The sequence below is a fragment of the Aquarana catesbeiana genome, linkage group LG05 (assembly GCF_042186555.1).
Source record: "Aquarana catesbeiana isolate 2022-GZ linkage group LG05, ASM4218655v1, whole genome shotgun sequence".
Lineage (NCBI taxonomy): Eukaryota > Metazoa > Chordata > Amphibia > Anura > Ranidae > Aquarana > Aquarana catesbeiana.
Window position 1 is genome coordinate 510,783,235 of NC_133328.1, and position 21,838 is coordinate 510,805,072.

General features: G+C 44.2%; 1 protein-coding gene across 4 annotated transcripts in view; it reads left to right on the forward strand.

Moving 5' to 3' along the window:
- Nucleotides 1-21,838, forward strand: part of RP1 (RP1 axonemal microtubule associated) — a 580,110-nt gene that overhangs the window by 89,214 nt on the left and 469,058 nt on the right. For 3 of the 4 annotated variants that reach the window (XM_073631609.1, XM_073631611.1, XM_073631612.1), the window contains exons 4-6: nucleotides 1,253-1,416; nucleotides 2,191-2,277; nucleotides 3,675-3,807. In XM_073631609.1, coding sequence (XP_073487710.1) covers nucleotides 1,253-1,416; nucleotides 2,191-2,277; nucleotides 3,675-3,807 — 384 coding nt within the window. The remainder of the gene's footprint in view (nucleotides 1-1,252; nucleotides 1,417-2,190; nucleotides 2,278-3,674; nucleotides 3,808-21,838) is intronic. The other variant, XM_073631610.1, reaches the window with a different exon arrangement.

Genomic DNA, 21,838 nt, shown 5'->3' on the forward strand with positions numbered 1-21,838 from the left:
TTCTCCAGATCTCTTTCTGGATTCATAAGTGTTGGACGCAAGAATCACTGGGGACATATGATTAGAGTATGTAAGTTGGCCTCTTAGAGCTCCTAATTATAGTTCCTAGTAAAGCCAATTGAACTGTTGGCCCTTTCAAATTCCTCATAAATGTCCTTGAGCTTATACTATGTAAAGATGAACCGGTCCACTGATCATTGTTTGGATAAATTATATTAAAAGCAGATTTTTTTTCTTTGCTAAATAATTACACTTTTTTTTACAATGGGGACACCATTGTAACCTACTACACACGTCTATGTAATATAATATTTAGCAATGGCTAAGGCTGGCAATCACATAGGTTACAGTCTTTGCAATTTGAAAAATAAACATTACATTAGCGAGAACATGCATGCAGAAATAATTTGGTAAAAGTAAAGTGCAGAAGTAAATTGGTATTAAATGAGGCAAACTGCAATTAGTTTTTTTTCTATATGCTGAATATGTATGTATATTTATCCTATTTGCAGAGAGAAAGACCTTATAATAAATAATGATTGCCTGGATTCATGAACTGCATGATTCTCTGTAGTTCAGATAGATCTTTATGTAAATGTTTAAATCATTTTTTATTGCCAATTAACCTGGTCACCATTGACAGGGAGTTTCATGATATTTCAGTTCCTTTCAATACAGCTTCGCTATTGCACTCAGATTGGATACTATACCATAGCTCTAGTAACACCAAGAGACACTTACCTGGCATAACTCACCTGGCATAACCAAAAGAAAATCTACTACGTTCTCTCAGCTAAGATTACTACTCATTGAAAGATTATCATATAGTTATTTTTTCTTCCCATGGTTTTCTGGATTGACAGGCAGATTACTTCATTCCCTGATGAAGAACAGATTTCATCAACCATTACTTAGAATTTTTCAAAGAAAAATTAGTACAAGAATACAAGCCTCATTTTATAAACACGTATAGACAAAATTAAAAGGTTCCAGCTATTTTCTTCCTTTAGTGTTTTTGTTTTTGTTTGGTACTTACAGGAGAGCGGTACTTACCTAAGCTTTCCAGTGACATGTGCCACCAGTTTTACAGTCTCATCAAAGACCAGCAGTATAAGAACGCAGCAAAAGGGAATACCTACAGCACTGGTTTATACAACAAGGCTACTCTATATTTATGGCCTAGACTACATAAAAGTGATGTCACTTTATATTTCACCAATTTGTTATTCTATATATTACTTTTATTTTTCAGCAGGAAAATGGAAAGTTTCTATCTTCACTAGCGACAGTCCATCCTCCGGGACAACATCTCAAGTATACATCATGTTTTATGGACATCTCAGAGCATCAGCACCTGTTTTTCTGTACAGTAGCCAAGATGATGCATTCCAGAGAGGTCACGAGGATACTTTTGATGTATGTATCATATAAGTAACCTACATGTCTTCAGTCAATGGCAGGGGTAGTTACAAGTCATGCATTCCTACAATACTTCCTGGATTTACAGCATTACAGCAGCACTTCTAAAAATAATAACTATAGTAAATACTGTATTGCTTGTGGGCTATTCAAAACACTGACGGAAATCACCTACTGTCATAATGGCTGTGTCAACTGCCAAAGTGAGTCCATATATTTCTATGGAGAATGCAGTAGAAGGGACAAGAAATGGTGGACCATGAATCTTTTTTTGTATTCCATCTTCCTAGAATATATGCAGAACCCTGCACAGTAGTGTGAATGTTCTATAAGGGTGGCAGAGATCTCCTACACTGGGGTTCTGATAACAGTTAAGGCATGGGAGAGGGCTTGATTTATTAAAGTTTTTAATCCAAAATCTTTTTGGTTATAGTAGGAAATGATTAAAACCCCAGTTAGTGTGCAATCTTTTTGGGGTTTTTTCTGGGCACAGGAATTTAGAGAAAATTTGCTTCACCACTTTCTGTTCTGATGACAATTGTGATCAGGACAAATAAAGAGGGTAGATTTCTCCAGCAGGGGTTTAATCTAGTCAAAGCTAAAAGAAAGCAACATTTTTGGCTAAAGATATTCTTTAAGGAAAGTATTTTAATTGCTTTTGTTATTCTTGGTATAGCTATTGCCTTTATATATTACTGTGGTTCATCGGCTGACTGAATCAGAAGATTTTTGGTTTATACCCAAAGAGAAAATGCTATTTCTATATTTCAGGTTAACATTGGAGATGTTGGGGAGGTTTATAAGATACGCATTGGACACACCAATTCTGGGGCATCCCCTGGCTGGCACTGTGAAGAGGTAACTTCTCTGTACTCATTACAGCTTAAAAAACTTGATAGTTTACTACATAGAATTTTTTTTCTACATGTGTTTTTCACATAATGTATCACTATAGTTAAATCTAAAGTTTATGCAAGACTCTTATTTATTACCTAAACATATTTAATTTTGTTATTGTCATCAAGTCTCCCTATGAGACATAGGCCAGGTCTTGTAAAATCACTGCAGTTTGGGATCAGTTAAACCAGAGCACCCTCCTAGCTACACTATTTGCATTAAAATACATTTAACATAATAAACATGTTTAAACAATACATGCACTAATAATAATAGTCTCATAATTGGATTTTTTAATTGTCTTTTTTGTTTTGCAATGCAATTTTAATGACTTTTTTATGATGTGGTTGTCTTTATTTGCATTTAGCGCTTTCTGGGAAAATTAAGGGTACTGGTGGTACCCTGTACTTTTTCCTCCCTTTATGATGGACTGTTGAAAGGCATGAGGCTTGGTATGGTATAGGAAGGGGAGGCACAATCTCACTGCCCTACTTTTCCTGACCACCCAGGTTGCATGCCTGGATAGGAGTCCAATTAGAACAATAATGTAAACCCCATGCTATTTTTTTTTAAAGTACTGTATTGTAATGTTTGTTAATACCACGTGCAACTTTAAGGCACCCCCAAGCAAGTTACTTAATGGATTTGTGTATTTTTAATGTTGCCCTTTAAACCACATCTAAAAACCCTCTCCCTGCTAAATGATATAATTTTTTGCACTGATATATATATATATATATATATAAAATAGTTAACCTATTAGCCTTAAAAAGACCAGAAAAAAATAGCTAGTTTCACCTTCCATAGACTTCACTGGGGTTCGGTGCTAAGTTTGGGAGCTTCCCACTCGGTACATGAAACGAGTCTCAAACTGAACCCAGGCAGAATATGGTAGCATATGTCACTGTATCTCTTAATTATAAGTTAGCTGACAATGATACATTTTGGGATTAATTGCAGTATTGGGCATACAGTATAGGAAACGGTACACTGTGGAATGCATATATCAACATTTTTATATTAAAATGATTTAACATTACATTTAAAAATGTATGTATGGAAATGTATCAATCTATTACAAGCACTAGTGTATAAAATCTCATACGCTGGCTAGAGTTTAAAATCTTGTGCATGCGCATAAAGATGTGCGTACAAGACCCCTCTGTATAAAGATTATTTGTACAAATTAGATTTTCTCCTTTATAATAGAAGTTCATACTTCATGCAGTTTTATGCTTGCACATTCAACAACAGCAGGTAGACCCACAGACATTAGTGGAAATTTTAGCCAATAGTTTAGGAATCACAATATTAACACATGAAATCGAATCCACTAATCTTGTTGTTGGTTTCTGCAGGTTCAGCTGTTGAACGTTTTCTCCAATGAACAATTCTGTATTAAAGTAAAACGCTGGCTTTCTCAAGATGAGGATGATGGGGAGATCTGCAGAGAGCTTCCGGTACTGAGACATGGCCAGGCCAAACTGCCAGGTAATAATGTCATTTCATTGTCATCTCTGTTAAGCTTAAACTGTCTGATTCTATGAAATCTTTGTTCCTGAAAGAAAATATTTTAGGACATTTTGCACTTCTACTTGCTGAGGGGGTGCAGTCTACTTGTACACTCTTCAAATTTTTAAATTTTCATTATGTGCAGTTGTCTCCCTGCTTCTTGAATCCCTGTGGCTGCCAATCTTTTATATTTGGATTGGTAGGGGTACTGGGCCTAACCTGGTTTTCTGCACCAATACCTCTCAGAGAAAGAGGATGGCACAGAATCATGTTCTCTAAACATTCCCTCACTGCAAGACCTCCCAGGTTCTTCTCAGTCCTGTGGCAAGGTTGGGTGCAAAAGCCCCGGAGCCCGCTCCAGCTCCATGCCACATGCAAATTCAAAGAAAGATGGGCCTCACACTGATGGCGTCCTCAAGCTCCAGTTCGTTTTAATTAAACTTGTAGAAACAGCATACAGCACACACCGCAGACCTCCCACCCGAGGCCACACCACTAATGTGTTTCACCCATAACAGTGTAAGGACATCATGAGTGTGCAGCTCATTTTTGAATATGCATGTGGCACAGGATCATGTTAGAATGTTTCTGCAAACCTCCACAGGGGCAGTGTGAAAATCTGCTGACTGAGGCAATCATGTAAAGCTCAGCTTGATCTGACTTTTTTATAATTACAGTAGTTCTTGGATAGCTTTTTTAACCACTTGACGACCGCCTCACGCCGATTTACGTCGGCAAGGTGGCACGGACAGGCAAAATCACGTACATATACGTGATTTGCCTTCCGCGGGTGGGGGGTCCGATCGGACCCCCCCCCGGTGCCCGAGGCGGTCGTCTTTTCTCCCACGGCGATTGGAGATGAGGGGGAGGCCATCCGTTCGTGGCCCCCCCCTCGCGATCGCCGCCGGCCAATGAGAACATTCCTTTGCTGCTGTATGCTAAACAGCAGCAAAGGAAATGATGTAATCTCTCCTCGGCTCGGTAATTTCCGTTCCGGCCCGAGGAGAGAAGACAGGTATGTGAGTGCACAACACTACACACAGTAGAACATGCCAGGCACACAAAACACCCCGATCCCCCCCCGATCCCCCCCCAATCACAAACTGACACCAGCAGTTTTTTTTTTTTTTTTTTTTCTCTGATTACTGCATTGGTGTCAGTTTGTGACAGGTACAGTGTTGGGACAGTTAGTATTACCCCCCTGTAGGTCTAGGATACCCCCCTAATAAAGTTTTAACCCCTTGATCACCCCCTGTCACCAGTGTCACTAAGCGATCATTTTTCTGATCGCTGTATTAGTGTCGCTGGTGACGCTAGTTAGTGAGGTAAATATTTAGGTTCGTCGTCAGCGTTTTATAGCGACAGGGACCCCCATATACTATCTAATAAATGTTTTAACCCCTTGATTGCCCCCTAGTTAACCCTTTCACCACTGATCACCGTATAAGTGTTACGGGTGATGCTGGTTAGTTTGTTTATTTTTTATAGTGTCAGGGCACCCGCCGTTTATTACCGAATAAAGGTTTAGCCCCCTGATCGCCCGGCGGTGATATGCGTCGCCCCAGGCAGCGTCAGATTAGCGCCAGTACCGCTAACACCCACGCACGCAGCATACGCCTCCCTTAGTGGTATAGTATCTGTACGGATCAATATCTGATCCGATCAGATCTATACTAGCGTCCCCAGCAGTTTAGGGTTCCCAAAAACACAGTGTTAGCGGGATCAGCCCAGATACCTGCTAGCACCTGCGTTTTGCCCCTCCGCCCGGCCCAGCCCAAGTGCAGTATCGATCGATCACTGTCACTTACAAAACACTAAACGCATAACTGCAGCGTTCGCAGAGTCAGGCCTGATCCCTGCGATCGCTAACAGTTTTTTTGGTAGCATTTTGGTGAACTGGCAAGCACCAGCCCCAGGCAGCGTCAGGTTAGCGCCAGTAGCGCTAACACCCACGCACGCACCGTACAGCTCCCTTAGTGGTATAGTATCTGATCGGATCAATATCTGATCCGATCAGATCTATACTAGCGTCCCCAGCAGTTTAGGGTTCCCAAAAACGCAGTGTTAGCGGGATCAGCCCAGATACCTGCTAGCACCTGCGTTTTGCCCCTCCGCCTGGCCCAGCCCAGCCCACCCAAGTGCAGTATCGATCGATCACTGACACTTACAAAACACTAAACGCATAACTGCAGCGCTCGCAGAGTCAGGCCTGATCCCTGCGATCGCTAACAGTTTTTTTGGTAGTATTTTGGTGAACTGGCAAGCACCAGCCCCAAGCAGCGTCAGATTAGCGCCAGTACCGCTAACACCCACGCACGCACCGTACACCTCCCTTAGTGGTATAGTATCTGAACGGATCAATATCTGATCAGATCTATATTAGCGTCCCCAGCAGTTTAGGGTTCCCAAAAACGCAGTGTTAGCGGGATCAGCCCAGATACCTGCTAGCACCTGCATTTTGCCCCTCCGCCCAGCCCAGCCCACCCAAGTGCAGTATCGATCGATCACTGTCACTTACAAAACACTTAACGCATAACTGCAGCGTTCGCATAGTCAGGCCTGATCCCTGCGATTGCTAACAGTTTTTTTGGTAGCTTTTTATTGAACTGGCAAGCGCCAGCGGCCTAGTACACCCCGGTCGTAGTCAAACCAGCACTGCAGTAACACTTGGTGACGTGGCGAGTCCCATAAGTGCAGTTCAAGCTGGTGAGGTGGCAAGCACAAGTAGTGTCCCGCTGCCACCAAGAAGACAAACACAGGCCCGTCGTGCCCATAGTGCCCTTCCTGCTGCATTCGCCAATCCTAATTGGGAACCCACCGCTTCTGCAGCGCTTGTACTTCCCCCATTCACATCCCCAACCAAATGCAGTCGGCTGCATGAGAGGCATTTTCTTTATGTCCTCCCGAGTACCCCTACCCAACGAACCCCCAAAAAAGATGTTGTGTCTGCAGCAAGCGCGGATATAGGCGTGACACCCGCTATTATTGTCCCTCCTGTCCTGACAATCCTGGTCTTTGCATTGGTGAATGTTTTGAACGCTACCATACACTAGTTGAGTATTAGCGTAGGGTACAGCATTGCACAGACTAGGCACACTTTCACAGGGTCTCCCAAGATGCCATCGCATTTTGAGAGACCCGAACCTGGAACCGCTTACCGTTATAAAAGTTACAGTTACAAAAAAAGTGTAAAAAAAAAAATATATATAAAATTTAAAAAAAATAGTTGTCGTTTTATTGTTCTCTCTCTCTCTATTCTCTCTCTCTTGTTCTGCTCTTTTTTACTGTATTCTATTCTGCAATGTTTTATTGTTATTATGTTTTATCATGTTTGCTTTTCAGGTATGCAATTTTTTATACTTTACCGTTTACTGTGCTTTATTGTTAACCATTTTTTTGTCTTCAGGTACACCATTCACGACTTTGAATGGTTATACCAGAATGATGCCTGCAGGTTTAGGTATCATCTTGGTATCATTCTTTTCAGCCAGTGGTCGGCTTTCATGTAAAAGCAATCCTAGTGGCTAATTAGCCTCTAGACTGCTTTTACAAGCCGTGGGAGGGAATGCCCCCCCCCCCACCGTCTTCCGTGTTTTTTCTCTGGCTCTCCTGTCTCAACAGGGAACCTGAGAATGCAGCCGGTGATTCAGCCAGCTGACCATAGAGCTGATCAGAGACCAGAGTGGCTCCAAACATCTCTATGGCCTAAGAAACCGGAAGCTACGATCATTTTATGACTTAGATTTCGCCGGATGTAAATAGCGCCATTGGGAAATTGGGGAAGCATTTTATCACACCGATCTTGGTGTCATCAGATGCTTTGAGGGCAGAGGAGAGATCTAGGGTCTAATAGACCCCAATTTTTTAAAAAAAAGAGTACCTGTCACTACCTATTGCTATCATAGGGGATATTTGCATTCCCCGAGATAAAAGCACCCCTGTCGCCCCCTGCTCTCGCGCTAAGGCGAACGCAAGCGGCGGTCTGTCGTCAAACGTAAACAGCAATTGCACCATGCATGTGAGGTATCGCCGCGAAGGTCAGATCGAGGGCAGTAATTTTTGCAGTAGACCTCCTCTGTAAATCTAAAGTGGTAACCTGTAAAGGCTTTTAAAGGCTTTTAAAAATGCATTTTTTTTGTTGCCACTGCACGTTTGTGCGCAATTTTAAAGCATGTCATGTTTGGTATCCATGTACTCGGCCTAAGATCATCTTTTTTATTTAATCAAACATTTGGGCAATATAGTGTGTTTTAGTGCATTAAAATTTAAAAAAGTGTGTTTTTTCCCCAAAAAATGCGTTTGAAAAATCACTGCGCAAATACTGTGTGAAAAAAAAAAATGAAACACCCACCATTTTAATCTGTAGGGCATTTGCTTTAAAAAAATATATAATGTTTGGGGGTTCAAAGTAATTTTTTTGCAAAAAAAAAAAACTTTTTCATGTAAACAATGAGTGTCAGAAAGGGCTTTGTCTTCAAGTGGTTAGAAGAGTTGGTGATGTGTGACATAAGCTTCTAAATGTTGTGCATAAAATGCCAGGACAGTTCAAAACCCCCCCAAATGACCCCATTTTGGAAAGTAGACACCCCAAGCTATTTGCTGAGAGGCATGTCGAGTCCATGGAATATTTTATATTGCGACACAAGTTGCGGGAAAGAGACAAATTTTTTTTTTTTTTTTTCTTTGCACAAAGTTGTCACTAAATGATATATTGCTCAAACATACCATGGGAATATGTGAAATTACACCCCAAAATACATTCTGCTGCTTCTCCTGAGTACGGGGATACCACATGTGTGAGACTTTTTGGGAGCCTAGCCGCGTACGGGACCCCGAAAACCAAGCACCGCCTTCAGGCTTTCTAAGGGCGTGAATTTTTGATTTTACTCTTCACTGCCTATCACAGTTTCGGAGGCCATGGAAAGCCCAGGTGGCACAAAACCCCCCCCAAATGACCCCATTTTGGAAAATAGACACCCAAAGCTATTTGCTGAGAGGTATAGTGAGTATTTTGCAGACCTCACTTTTTGTCACAAAGTTTTGAAAATTGAAAAAAGAAAAAAAAAAAAGTTTTTTCTTGTCTTTCTTCATTTTCAAAAACAAATGAGAGCTGCAAAATACTCACCATGCCTCTCAGCAAATAGCTTGGGGTATCTACTTTCCAAAATGGGGTCATTTGGGGGGGGGGGGTTTGTGCCACCTGGTTATTCCATGACCTCCGAAACTGTGATAGGCAGTGAAGAGTGAAATCAAAAATTTTCACCCTTGGAAATCCTGAAGGCGGTGCTTGGTTTTCGGGGCCCCGTACGCGGCTAGGCTCCCAAAAAGTCCCACACATGTGGTATCCCCATACTCAGGAGAAGCAGCTAAATGTATTTTGGGGTGCAATTCCACATATGCCCATGCCCTGTGTGAGCAATATATCATTTAGTGACAACTTTGTGCAAAAAAAAAAAAAGTGTCACTTTCCCGCAACTTGTGTCAAAATATAAAATATTCCATGGACTCAATATGCCTCTCAGCAAATAGCTTGGGGTGTCTACTTTCCAAAATGGGGTCATTTGGGGGGGTTTTGTGCCACCTGGGCATTCCATGGCCTCTGAAACTGTGATAGGCAGTGAAGAGTGAAATCAAAAATTTACACCCTTAGAAATCCTGAAGGCGGTGCTTGGTTTTCGGGGCCCCGTACGCGGCTAAGCTCCCAAAAAGTCCCACACATGTGGTATCCCCATACTCAGGAGAAGCAGCTGAATGTATTTTGGGGTGCAATTCCACATAGGCCCATGGCCTGTGTGAGCAATATATCATTTAGTGACAACTTTTTGTAAATATTTTTTTTTTTTTTTTGTCATTATTCAATCACTTGGGACAAAAAAAATAAATATTCAATGGGTTCAACATGCCTCTCAGCAAATTCCTTGGGGTGTCTACTTTCCAAAATGGGGTCATTTGGGGGGGGTTTGTACTGCCCTGCCATTTTAGCACCTCAAGAAATGACATAGGCAGTCATAAACTAAAAGCTGTGTAAATTACAGAAAATGTACCCTAGTTTGTAGACGCTATAACTTTTGCGCAAACCAATAAATATATGCTTATTGACATTTTTTTTACCAAAGACATGTGGCTACTTACCTAAACTAACCTTCTCTTACTCCTGCGCTGCTTCCTGAGATTTTTTTTTTTACTGTGGGCAGAAATCCTATTTTCTATAGCCCTGAAAGTATGTGTATGTGTGTTGCATGTACATTCACATCACAAAGATTTTTAAGTATTTGCTGGGATTAGTGATCCTTTGAAGGATTTTTTTAGCTTTAGTAAATGTTCTTCCAGAATTCCATTGTAGATTTGTTTTTTTAAGGTGGCCAGTTTAGTAGCAAAGAATGCTAGCATTTTTTTTTAACTCCAGAAAACCAGAAAAGCAAAAACATGGTTATTTTTACATGTGACCTGTGCACTAAAACGGGCTTCCCTGGAAAATGTTTTTTAAAATGAGTCTCTATTGATTTGTATGCCTTACCATTAATCGGAATTTCGTTCACTGCACACTTGTATTAGAAGAAGTATTTGCTTTCAAGCTGGCTATACAGGAGAGCAGGCTCTGCGAAAAATTTAGGTGGTTCAGCTATTCTATATATACTTTTCTATTTTTGATGACGCCGGCTATTTAAAATGCACTCTAAAATGTTTTACTATTAAACTGTTATACAATTCTCACAGGCTTTTTGACCACCCTCTATATTAAACTATGTTAAACTACATTGAAAATTAACTCTAGTTAAAGCAACAATAGCAGAAACATCATACAGGCATACCCCACTTTAAAGTCCACAATGGGGTTTATTTACTAAAGCTGGAAAGTGCAAAATCAGTAACTATATATATATAACTATGTATTTTGTAAAATTGGAGTAATCAGACTTAAGCGGTATATGCGTTTTTTTAATGAGTTCGCTAGTCCAAAACTGTATTTTTAAGGGCATGGTAGACCACTTTTATTTAAAAGAATAGAGAAGTTCACAAAAGACATCAGTAGCCCATGCAGGGGGTTCCACCATTACCGTATCTTGCCAAATCAGAACACTTCAGCCTCCTAGCTTACTCTCTTGCCACACAACTGCTTCAGGCCTCCAGCTTAGGCCATAGGTCTGCTCCTCAGACCAAAAGAGTTCCTTGGAGTCAAGCTCTCTTATAGTTTACTCACGATCAGCTCCTTGCTGCTCTGTCACAGACTACATCAGCCTCCTGCAGACATGTACGCTCTGGCTGCCCCATGCAGCCTCTGACTCCTGCAGAGAAATGGGAGTCCACCTGACTTCAATGAACAGACCTCCTGTCTGTTGAGTGGGGCTGCCACAACTAAATAGCCCAGCACACAGCTGTTCAATCAGCGTGCCTGTCTCTTCAAAACCATCAATCTTCCAGGTAGCACAGGGTCCCACTGCCACCATACATATATATATATATATATATATATATATATATATATATATCTTTACACAGTATCTCACAAAAGTGAGTACACCCCTCACATTTTTGTAAAAATTTTATTTACATTTTTTCATGTGACAACACTGAAGAAATGACACTTTGCTGCAATGTAAAGCAGTGAGTGTACAGCTTGTATAACGGTGTAAATTTGCTGTCCCTGTACAAATTATTAGTAAGACATCATCTGGAATATGTAGTTCAGTTTTGGGCACCAGTTTACAAAAAGGATATCGGGGAACTTAAGAAAGCGCAGAGAAGGGCAACTAAATGAATAAGAGGGATGGAGGAGCTCAGCAATAAAGAAAGATTAGAGGAACTGAATCTATTCCTTCTTGAGAAGAGGAGATTAAAGGGGAGATATGATCACCATGTACAAATACATAAGTGGTTCATATAGTGAACTTGGTGTTGAGTTATTCACTTTAAGGTCATCACAGAGGACAAGGGGGCACTCTTTACGTCTAGAGGAAAAAATATTCAACCACTTCAATACTGGGCACTTATACACCTTCCTGCCCAGACCAATGTTCAGCTTTCAGCGCTGTCGCAGTTTGAATGACAATTGCGCGGTCATGCTACACTGTACCCAAACTAAATTTTTATAATTTTGTTCCCACAAATAAAGCTTTCTTTTGGTGATATTTGATCACCTCTGCGGTTTTTATTTTTTGCTAAACAAATAAAAAAATAAAAGTTTTGCTTTTGTTTCTGTTAAAAATTTTTGTAAATAAGTAAGTTTTCTCTTTCACTGATGGGCACTGATAAGGCAGCACTGACAGGCACTGATAAGGGGGCACCGATGAGGTGTCACCAATGAGCGGCACTGACTATGGGCACTGATATGCGGCACTGATGGGCACTGGTAGGTGGCACTGATGGGTGACACTGATATGCAGCACTGATGGGCATTGATAGGCGGCACTGATGGGCACTCATGGGTGGCACTGGGTGGCACTGATGGGCACTGATAGGCGACACTGATGGGCACTGAAAGCCTGCAAAGATGGGTTCTTATCGGTGGCACTGATAGGCGGCACTGCTGGGCACTGATGGGCACTGATAGGTGGCAATGATGGGCACTGATACGTGGCACTGCTGGGCACTGATTGACACTGATACGCGGCACTGATATGAGGCACTGATAGGCATCCCTGGTGGTACTGGCAGTGGTAGGCATTGTGAGTGGGCATTGATTGGCAGCTACCTGGGCAGAGATTAGTATTTCTCTGGGGGTCTAGGGGGCATACCAGGTGGTCCAGTGTGGATGGCCATCCTGGTGGCCCCGAGGCGGCTTCCCTGGTGGTCCTGGGTGGGATCCGAGGGGGGCTGTGCTGATAAAGAATCAGCACAGACCCCCCTGTCAGGAGAGCAGCCGATCGGTTCTCCTCTACTCGCGTCTGTCAAACCCAATCACCGGCTCTTCCTATTTACATTGTGATCAGCTGTGATTGGACACGGCTGATCACGTGGTAAAGAGTCTCCGTCAGAGACTCTTTACCTAGATTGGAGTTGCGGTGTGTCAGACTGACACACCGCAACAACGATCGCCGCGATGCAGCGGCTTAATATCCTGATCACGTCATATGACATCCGTTCAGGATATTGAAACCACTTTGCCGCCGTCATTTTGCTATATGGTGGGCGGCAAGTGGTCTCCAAATACGGAAAGGTTTCTTCACAGTAAGAGCTGTGAAAATGTGGAATAGACTCCCTCCAGAGGTGGTTCTGGCCAGCTCAGTAGATTTCTTTAAAAAAGGCCTGGCTTCTTTCCTAAATGTACATAATATAACTGGGTACTAACCTTTATAGGTAAAGTTGATCTAGGGAAAATCTGATTGCCTCTCGGGGGATCAGGAAGGAATTTTTTCCTCTTCTGTAGCAAATTGGAGCATGCTTTGCTGGGGTTTTTTGCCTTCCTCTGGATCAATTATGAATTGAGAATAGGTGCAGAAACTCCCCCCTTATGAGTCACCATTCGTCTCTGCCCCCGTACCCACCTCCGAGCACTGTCTCTTGGCTCCACCCCCTACCCACCTCCCAATACGGCTCCTTTTAGAGAGTACAGAACCAAGTATCATTTTGTGCTACTAAATTGTATGGAATTGGATAGACCCCACCCAAGCAGCAACAGACCCTACCACAGCAACAATAGATCCCCCCCACACACAACGACAGACTTCCCCCCAGCAACAATGGACCCCCGCAACGAAATACCACCCCAGCAACAATAGACCCCCACCAAAAAAATAGATCCCCAGTGACAATAGATCCCCCAGCAGTCAGCATCAATTGACCCTCCAGCACACCTTGCTATGAAATACATTCAGTGCTGGAGGTGCCTGAAACTGCATTCCCCCCGCGTCCCCGCTGAAAAAAAGCCCTGACTATGGGTGAAGGATTGTGTATATGGGATTGTGTTTTTTTTTTTTTTTGGTTGAACTAGATGGACTTGTGTCTTTTTTCAGCCCGACTAACTATGTAAATGTAGCGCACTACCCCCGAAGGAGCTGCAGTTTGTGTGTTCTATCCGTAAATCACATTTACCACCTAGCCCATCGCAGCCCATAGAAATAGAAACAGTCCATATTGTGCTTTTCTCTTGCTTTTATTGGTATAAATGAACTGGGATAGGAAAAGGGTTTTCTGAGATGCTCTTTTGTTGCTTCATAATCTCTCCTTTGCCTCTCATGCAAAGACTTAGAACATTGCGAATAACGAAAAGTCACTCTGAAATAACTTCTCATTGGGAAGATGGGAGTAGTCTGGTCCTTGAGAAAAATGAAAATGAACAGTAAAGAGCCGCTCTGAATAACTCCTTGCATATAGACTTTGGTAGATTTACTAGAGGATACATAGGCTTTTGTTAGTAAAGAGTTACTCTGAATAACCTCTTCACCTTTTTAGAACAATCTGTATCTCTGTCTGTGCTCGGAGCTCTACCCCCACCTTTTGACCATTACTTCCTGTCTGTACAGTACTTCCAAGTTGAGCTAAGAAAGAGATTACTCTGAATAATTCCTCCCGCCTGACTGATTGGAATCCCGGGGCATTTGTTGAACCCTAAGTCACAGGCTTACACCACCTGTCTCACTGACTTGCGTACCAACATCCCTCAGCCTCTGGTAGTATCGTTCCCCTGGGCTTTCACTCACTTGATCAACCGTCCATGTGCCACTCACAAACAATCGACTGCCCAGTTGTCTTCCGCTTAGTTGCTACTTCTTCTGAAATGGTTTCTCCATCCCTTCTCTCCAGTCTGGCACGCTCCCTTCCCCGCAGGGGTGTCCAGCGACACCAGCGACTACATGATGTGTGGTGTCACTAACTCCTCACCTCCGTATGGCCTGGTCCCCTCCTCCTTCCCCGTCGGGGGGGGGGCTCCGCTTGGCTCCCTGCAGGGGGGCCTTTCTCTCCGGAGTTTCCCTTTCTAGAACTCTCCCGCAGCAGGTGACCCCAGGTTATATGGGAGTCCCGCCTCCTGCCAAACAAATTAATGATTGGCCAGAACTCACATATGAGCTGCCTGTCACTAAGATCCCAAGACCAACCTCTCTTCCAGAACCATTTCCACTGAAAGTAAGAGGGGGCATCTCTGGGTCCCAGCACAGGTGGCCACACCCTGCACTACACTGACACTCCCAGTTCTAAAAGTAAACAACCAGGCCTGGAATCATAATGCAAGCCTGCCCAAATATACCTGAAACCATACTTTGTCATTTAAACACAAAAAGCTCACCTGCTTGAAAGTAGGTGCCCGCTACATAAATATGTAACTATGTATGAGAGAGTGAGAGCGATAACACCAAATTTAACACACCTGCTCCCCATTCACACCTGAGACCTTGTAACACCAACGATTCACATGACATCGGGGAGGGAAAATGGCTAATTGGGCCCAATTTGGACATTTTCACTTAGGGGTGTACTCACTTTTGTTGCCAGCGGTTTAGACATTAATGGCTATGTGCTGAGTTATTTTGGGGGGACAGCAAATTTACACTGTCATACAAGCTGTACACTCGCTACTTTACATTGTAGCAAAGTGTAATTTCTTCAGGGTTGTCACATCAAAAAATATAATAAAATATTTACAAAAATGTGAGGGGTGTACTCACTTTTGTGAAATACTGTGTATATATATATATATATAATTTTTTATAATCATATGGTAGATTTATTACACCAATGTTTCACCAAGTCACGAGGTTCAATTTACCGAAGCGTTGGTATAATAAACCTACTATCTAATTAGTCCTGTTCTCCCTTGGAAGTCCTAAAAGTGCCCACTATGTCCATTGCCATATCTCTGTGGAGTTATGGGGCAGTATTTTGGATTGAGTGCTGGTACTGCTATCTTGTGTGTGTATATATATATATATATATATATATATATATATATATATAGTGTTATAGACTCAGACATTTGAAATAAAAGCCTTACCTTCAGTCTTGCACTAGGCATTAGGACAGTCTGCATGCAAACAGAGCCTTCTTAAGAATGCCTATATCTCCAGACTGACATCCACCCATAAGGGCATCTTGATATTTGCATAACTCCTAAAGGGCTCTTGAGATGAGTGTTGAAACAAGGTCATTTAATGCATAGTACCCTGCCCACCTGCAATTATCTACCTGCATTGCATAGAGAAGCACAGATACCCAAACTTGACATTATTGGGTCTAAAATAGGTATGAATAAAAAACAGAAAGGTTCTGTTTAAAAATGTAATTATTATTTTGATGATGGAAAAAAGAATAATAATAGGGAAGACAAAATATGAGCATATTATATTTTAGCCAATTAATTTCTGTGATCCAGAAAGCATACTCATTGCTTGGACCTTGTGGGCAGGGCTAAGCATTTTGGTACCCAAAAAAGAGGGAGCACTCACAAAGAGACCAAATAGTGGTGTAAGTAGGAGGTGGTGGATAGGGATGAGCTTCGTGTTCGAGTCAAACCCATGTTCGAGTCGAACATCGTGTGTTCGGTTGTTCGCCGAATTACGAACGATATCGTCTGTTCGCGCTAAATTCGAGTGGCGCGTCAGCACCCATAATTCACTGCATCGCAGTGCATTGCTGGCTGATGATTGGCCAAGCATGCACTATGACCCGCATGCTTGGCCAATCACTTCTGAACCTATTAGTCCTATTAGCTACAGTATTTACAGTTAGTGTAGTGCGTCCTCTGCACAGTGTGCACCTAAAGCTACCTGAAGAAAATTAGTGGCGTTCTTCTGATCCTATTAGTACAGTACCGGAGGCAGCTGCAGTATTTACAAGTTAGTGTAGTGCGTCCTCTGCTCAGTGTGCACCTAAAGCTACCTGAAGAAAATTAGTGGTATTCTTCTGATCTTATTAATACAGTACCGCAGGCAGCTGCAGTATTTACAAGTTAGCGTAGTGGTCCTCTGCACACTGTGCACCTAAAGCTACCTGAAGAAAATTAGTGGTGTTCTTCTGATCCTATAAGTACAGTACCGCAGGCAGCTGCGGTATTTACAAGTTAGTGTAGTGCGTTCTCTGCATAGTGTGCACCTAAAGCTACCTGAAGAAAATTAGTGGTGTTCTTCTGATCATATTAGTACAGTACCACAAGCAGCTGCAGTATTTACAAGTTAGTGTAGTGCGTCCTCTGCACAGTGTGCACCTAAAGCTACCTGAAGAAAATTGGTGGTGTTCTTCTGATCCTATTAGTACAGTACCGCAGGCAGCTGCAGTATTTACAAGTTAGTGTAGTGTGTCCTCTGCACAGTGTGCACCTAAAGCTACCTGAAGAAAATTGGTGGTGTTCTTCTGATCCTATTAGTATCACAGGCAGCTGCAGTATTTACAAGTTAGTGTAGTGCGTCCTCTGCACAGTGTGCACCTAAAGCTACCTGAAGAAAATTGGTGGTGTTCTTCTGATCCTATTAGTACAGTACCGCTGGCAGCTGCAGTATTTACAAATTAGTGTAGTGTGTCCTCTGCACAGTGTGCACCTGCATTAATACCACAGGCAGGCAGCTACAGTATTTACAGTTAGTGTACTGTGTCCTCTGCACAGTGTGCACCTAAAGCTACCTGAATTAAATTGGTGGTGTTCTTCTGATCCTATATTAATACCACAGGCAGGCAGCTACAGTATTTACAGTTAGTGTACTGTGTCCTCTGCACAGTGTGCACCTAAAGCTACCTGAATAAAATTAGTGGTGTTCTTCTGATCCTATATTAATACCAAAGGCAGGCAGCTACAGTATTTACAGTTAGTGTACTGCGTCCTCTGCACAGTGTGCACCTAAAGCTACCTGAAGACAATTGCTGGTGTTCTCATACTAATAATACTACAGGCAGGCAGTTGATTCTGCTAGCTGCAGTATCAGTATAGATATATTCATCCCAGCTTTGTGCAGCTACATCTCACTGTAGGCCATTAGTATGTCTGGAATGCCAACAAGGAGAGGCAGACAGTCACAAGCCAATAAAAGAGGGCAAGCAGGCTCTGTGTCTAGAGGCAACAGTGCTGGTCGTGAAGACGGTGCATCCTCATCAGCACGTGGCCGTGGGACACGCTTGTCCTTTTTTTCGGCAGCTGGCCGCGTTGAGCCGCAACATGCGGAAGACTTGGTAGAGTGGATGACCAAGCCGTCCTCATCATCCTCATCCACTCTCACCCAGGCTCAGGGTACTTTGTCTGGCAAAGCAGCTACCAATGCTGCCTCTGTCCTCCTGAGGAGTCCCTCGAACTGTTTGACCACAGTGTTGGGTACATGCTCCAGGAGGATGCCCAACGTTTTGAAGGCTCCGATGATGGTACCCAGCTAGAGGAAGGCAGTAACGTGAGCCCAGAGAGAGGGGGTGCCCAAGAAGGACAGCAATGTGGCAGTCATGTTCCCCCAGCTACAGCATGCTGCCAGCTTTGCTCCAGTGATGAGGAGGGAGGGGATGATGAGGTTACTGACTCCACATGGGTGCCTGATAGGAGAGAGGAGGAGGAGAAGGAGGCACATCACCAACGAGGCAGGATGCCCTCCAGGAGCCAGCTTAAGGGCAGCACACCGACTGCATCACACCGCAGAGCTCTGCATGTGCAGGGCGCTGCTGCCTCTGCGCGTTATTTAAAAAGTTCTTTGGTGTGGGCCTTTTTTGAGATGAGTGCATCAGATCCCACCACTGCTATTTGCAACATATGTCTCAAGTGTATCTCGCGTGGCCAAAACATGTGGGCACCACATGCTTGACCAGACATATGTTGACCTGCCATGCAGTTCATTGGCAAGCGTACCTAAAAGACCCACACCAAAGAACAAAGAGGACCTCTCCTTGTTCCTCATCAGCTGGGATCTCCCACCCCACTATACCTTCAGTCCTCTCTGAGACCTGCACTGAGAGGAATGAAGGTGTAGAATTAGGTGTATCACAGCCAAGTACTTGGGGGCAATCTGCTATCGGTACACCGACGTCAGATTGTACCAGGCAAATTTCCCTGCCCCAGCTGCTGCACCGCCGAATGAAGTTCGCTCCCAGCCATCCACATGCCCAGCGGTTGAATGCTAGCTTGGCTAAATTGCTAGCACTTCAACTGCTGACTTTTCAGTTGGTAGACTCTGCCCCCTTCCGTGAGTTTGTGGAATGTGCGGTTCCTCAGTGGCAGGTTCCCAAACGCCACTTTTTCTCATGGAAGGCGATTCCGGCTCTCTACCGGCATATGGAAGGCAATGTCTTGGTCTCGCTGGACAGGGAGGTCAGCGGTAAGGTGCATATTACCGCTGACTCATGGTCCAGCAGACATGGACAGGGACGTTACCTATCTTTCACCGCACACTGGGTGACTCTTCTGGCAGCTGGGAAGGATGCAGGACAGGGTGCAGTAGTGTTGGAGGTTGTTCCGCCACAACGCATCCATAATACTACTAGTGGTGATTCTGCCACACCTCTCTCCTCCACCCCCTCCTCTTCTTCTTCCTCCATGGCCTCTTCCTGTGCTGATTTGTCTTCGGAACCAGCGGTGCTCCGTAGGCGTTCAAGGGGCTACGCAAGCACACAGGCCAAAAGATGCCATGTGGTGTTTGAGCTGGTGTGCTTGGGGGACAGGAGCCACACTGGGGCAGAGATTCTGTCAGCGCTGCAGGGGCAGGTTCAGAGGTGGTTGATGCCACGCCAGCTTAAGGCAGGTATGGTGGTTTGCGACAATGGCACCAACCTCCTCTCCGCCCTCCGACAGGGACAACTGATTCATGTGCCCTGTTTGGCTCACGTCCTTAACTTGGTGGTGCAGTGGTTCTTGGGCAGGTACCCAGGCTTACAGGATGTCCTGAGGCAGGCCAGGAAAGTCTGTGCGCATTTCCGCAGGTCATATAATGCCAGTGCTCGGCTGGCTGACCTCCAAAAGGAATTTAACCTGCCCAAGAACCGCCTAATCTGTGACATGCCCACCAGGTGGAACTCAACGTTGGTCATGCTGCAGCGGCTGCACACGCAGCAGAGGGCCATCAATGAGTACCTGTGTGACTATGGCACCAGGACAGGGTCAGAGGAGCTTGTTTTTTTTTTCCCCACGCCAGTGGGCCATGATCAGGGATGCATGCACTGTCCTGTCACCAGTTGAGGAGGCCACGAGGATGGTGAGCAGTGACAATGCATGCATCAGTGACACTGTCCCCCTTGTCCACCCGTTGGAGCACACGCTGCATGGAATAATAGACAGGGCACTTGAGGCAGAACAGAGAGAGGAAGAGAAGGACTTCCTTAGCTCTCAAGGCCACCTTTATCCAGACAGTGTTCCTGCGTGCCCGCTGATCACACAGGAGGGGACGAGGAGGAGGAGGAGGAAGATGAGGATTGTGTCAGCATGGAGGTGGAGCCTGGCACTCAGCATCAGCAGCAGTCTTTAAGGGATTATTTACAGTCCCAAGAAACCCATGGACTTGCACGTGGCTGGGAGGAGGTGGCTGCCGATCATGTCATCCTTAGTGACCCAGAGGACTCTGGACCGAATGCCTCAGCAAACCTATGCTGCATGGCCTCCCTGATCCTGCAAAGCTTGCGAAAGGATCCTCGTATTCGTGGTATCAAGGAGAGGGAGCAGAGGATGGAGAGGATGAAACATCTTCGGGAGGCCTTGCAGAAAGGTCTGTGCAACACGTTCCCAGAGACTGGGAGGTTACAAACTCCTGTTCCTGGACAACGTGTTGCTGAGGCTTCGGTCAGTCAAAGAAGGGACGGTGGAGAAGGTGGCCGTCTGACCGATGCATTGAGACAATTTTTTAGTCCGCAGCCCCAAGGTATGATCGGTTCCAGCAACCATCGCCAGCATCTGTTTTACATGGTGCAGGAATACCTAGGGGCAAGATCTGACTTGGACACCTTTCTTACCGAAAATTCTCTGGGTTACTGGGTCTTGAGGATGGATCACTGGCCAGAGCTTGCACAGTATGCAATTGAGCTACTGGCCTGTCTTGCATCCAGCATTCTTTCGGAATGCACATGCAGTGCTGCTGGAGGTTTTGTAACCGATCACAGGGTGCGCCTGTCCACCGACTCGGTCGATCGACTGATCTTCATAAAAATGAATCAGTCTTGGATCACCACCAGCTACCAAGCACCTGATGCTGATGTAACCGAATATTTTTTTTTGAAATGTCAGATCCCTTCAAGACTGCCTATGTTGATGCTGAGTGACTATCCTGTTATGCTGAGTGACTATCCTCTTCCTCCTCAATGATCATGCTGATAGCTTGTAAGAAAATTTTTGGTTCTGGGCGCCGCCACCAGTGGCTAAGGCCCAATTTTTCAGCCCCTGTTTAATTACTTTTTTTGATGCAATATTTTGCAGGAGGGCTCATTTCTCTGCTCCAACTAGAGTATCTGTGAGGAGTTGCAGTGTTGTGGCACCAGTGCCTAAGGCCCAATTTTTCTGCCCCTGTTTAGACAGGGACGTGTAATTACAATTTTTGATGCAATATTTTGCAAGGAGGGTTCGTTGTTGCACTCAACTAGAGTATTTGTGAGGGGTTGCAGTGTTGTGGCACCAACATCAGTGCCTAAGTCCCAATTTTTCAACCCCTGTTTAACAGGGGCGTGTAATTACAATTTTTGATGCAATACTTTGCAGCAGGACTTGTTCCTGCGCTCCAACCTGAGTTTCTGTGAGGGGTTACAGTGTTGTGGCACCAGCACCAGTGCCTAAGGCCCAATTTTTCAGCCCCTGTTTACCAGGGGCGTGTAATTACAATTTTTGATGCAATACTTTGCAGCAGGGCTCGTTCCTGTGCTCCAACTAGAGTATCTGTGAGGGGTTGCAGTGTTGTGGCACCAGCACCAGTGCCTAAGGCCCAATTTTTCAGCCCCTGTTTAACAGGGGCATGTAATTACAATTTTTGATGCAGTACTTTGCAGCAGGGCTCATTCCTGCGCTCTAACTAGAGTATCTGTGAGGGGTTGCAGTGTTGTGGCACCAGCACCAGTGCCTAAGGCCCAATTTTTCAGCCCCTGTTTCACAGGGGCGTGTAATTACAATTTTTGATGCAGTATTTTGCAGGAG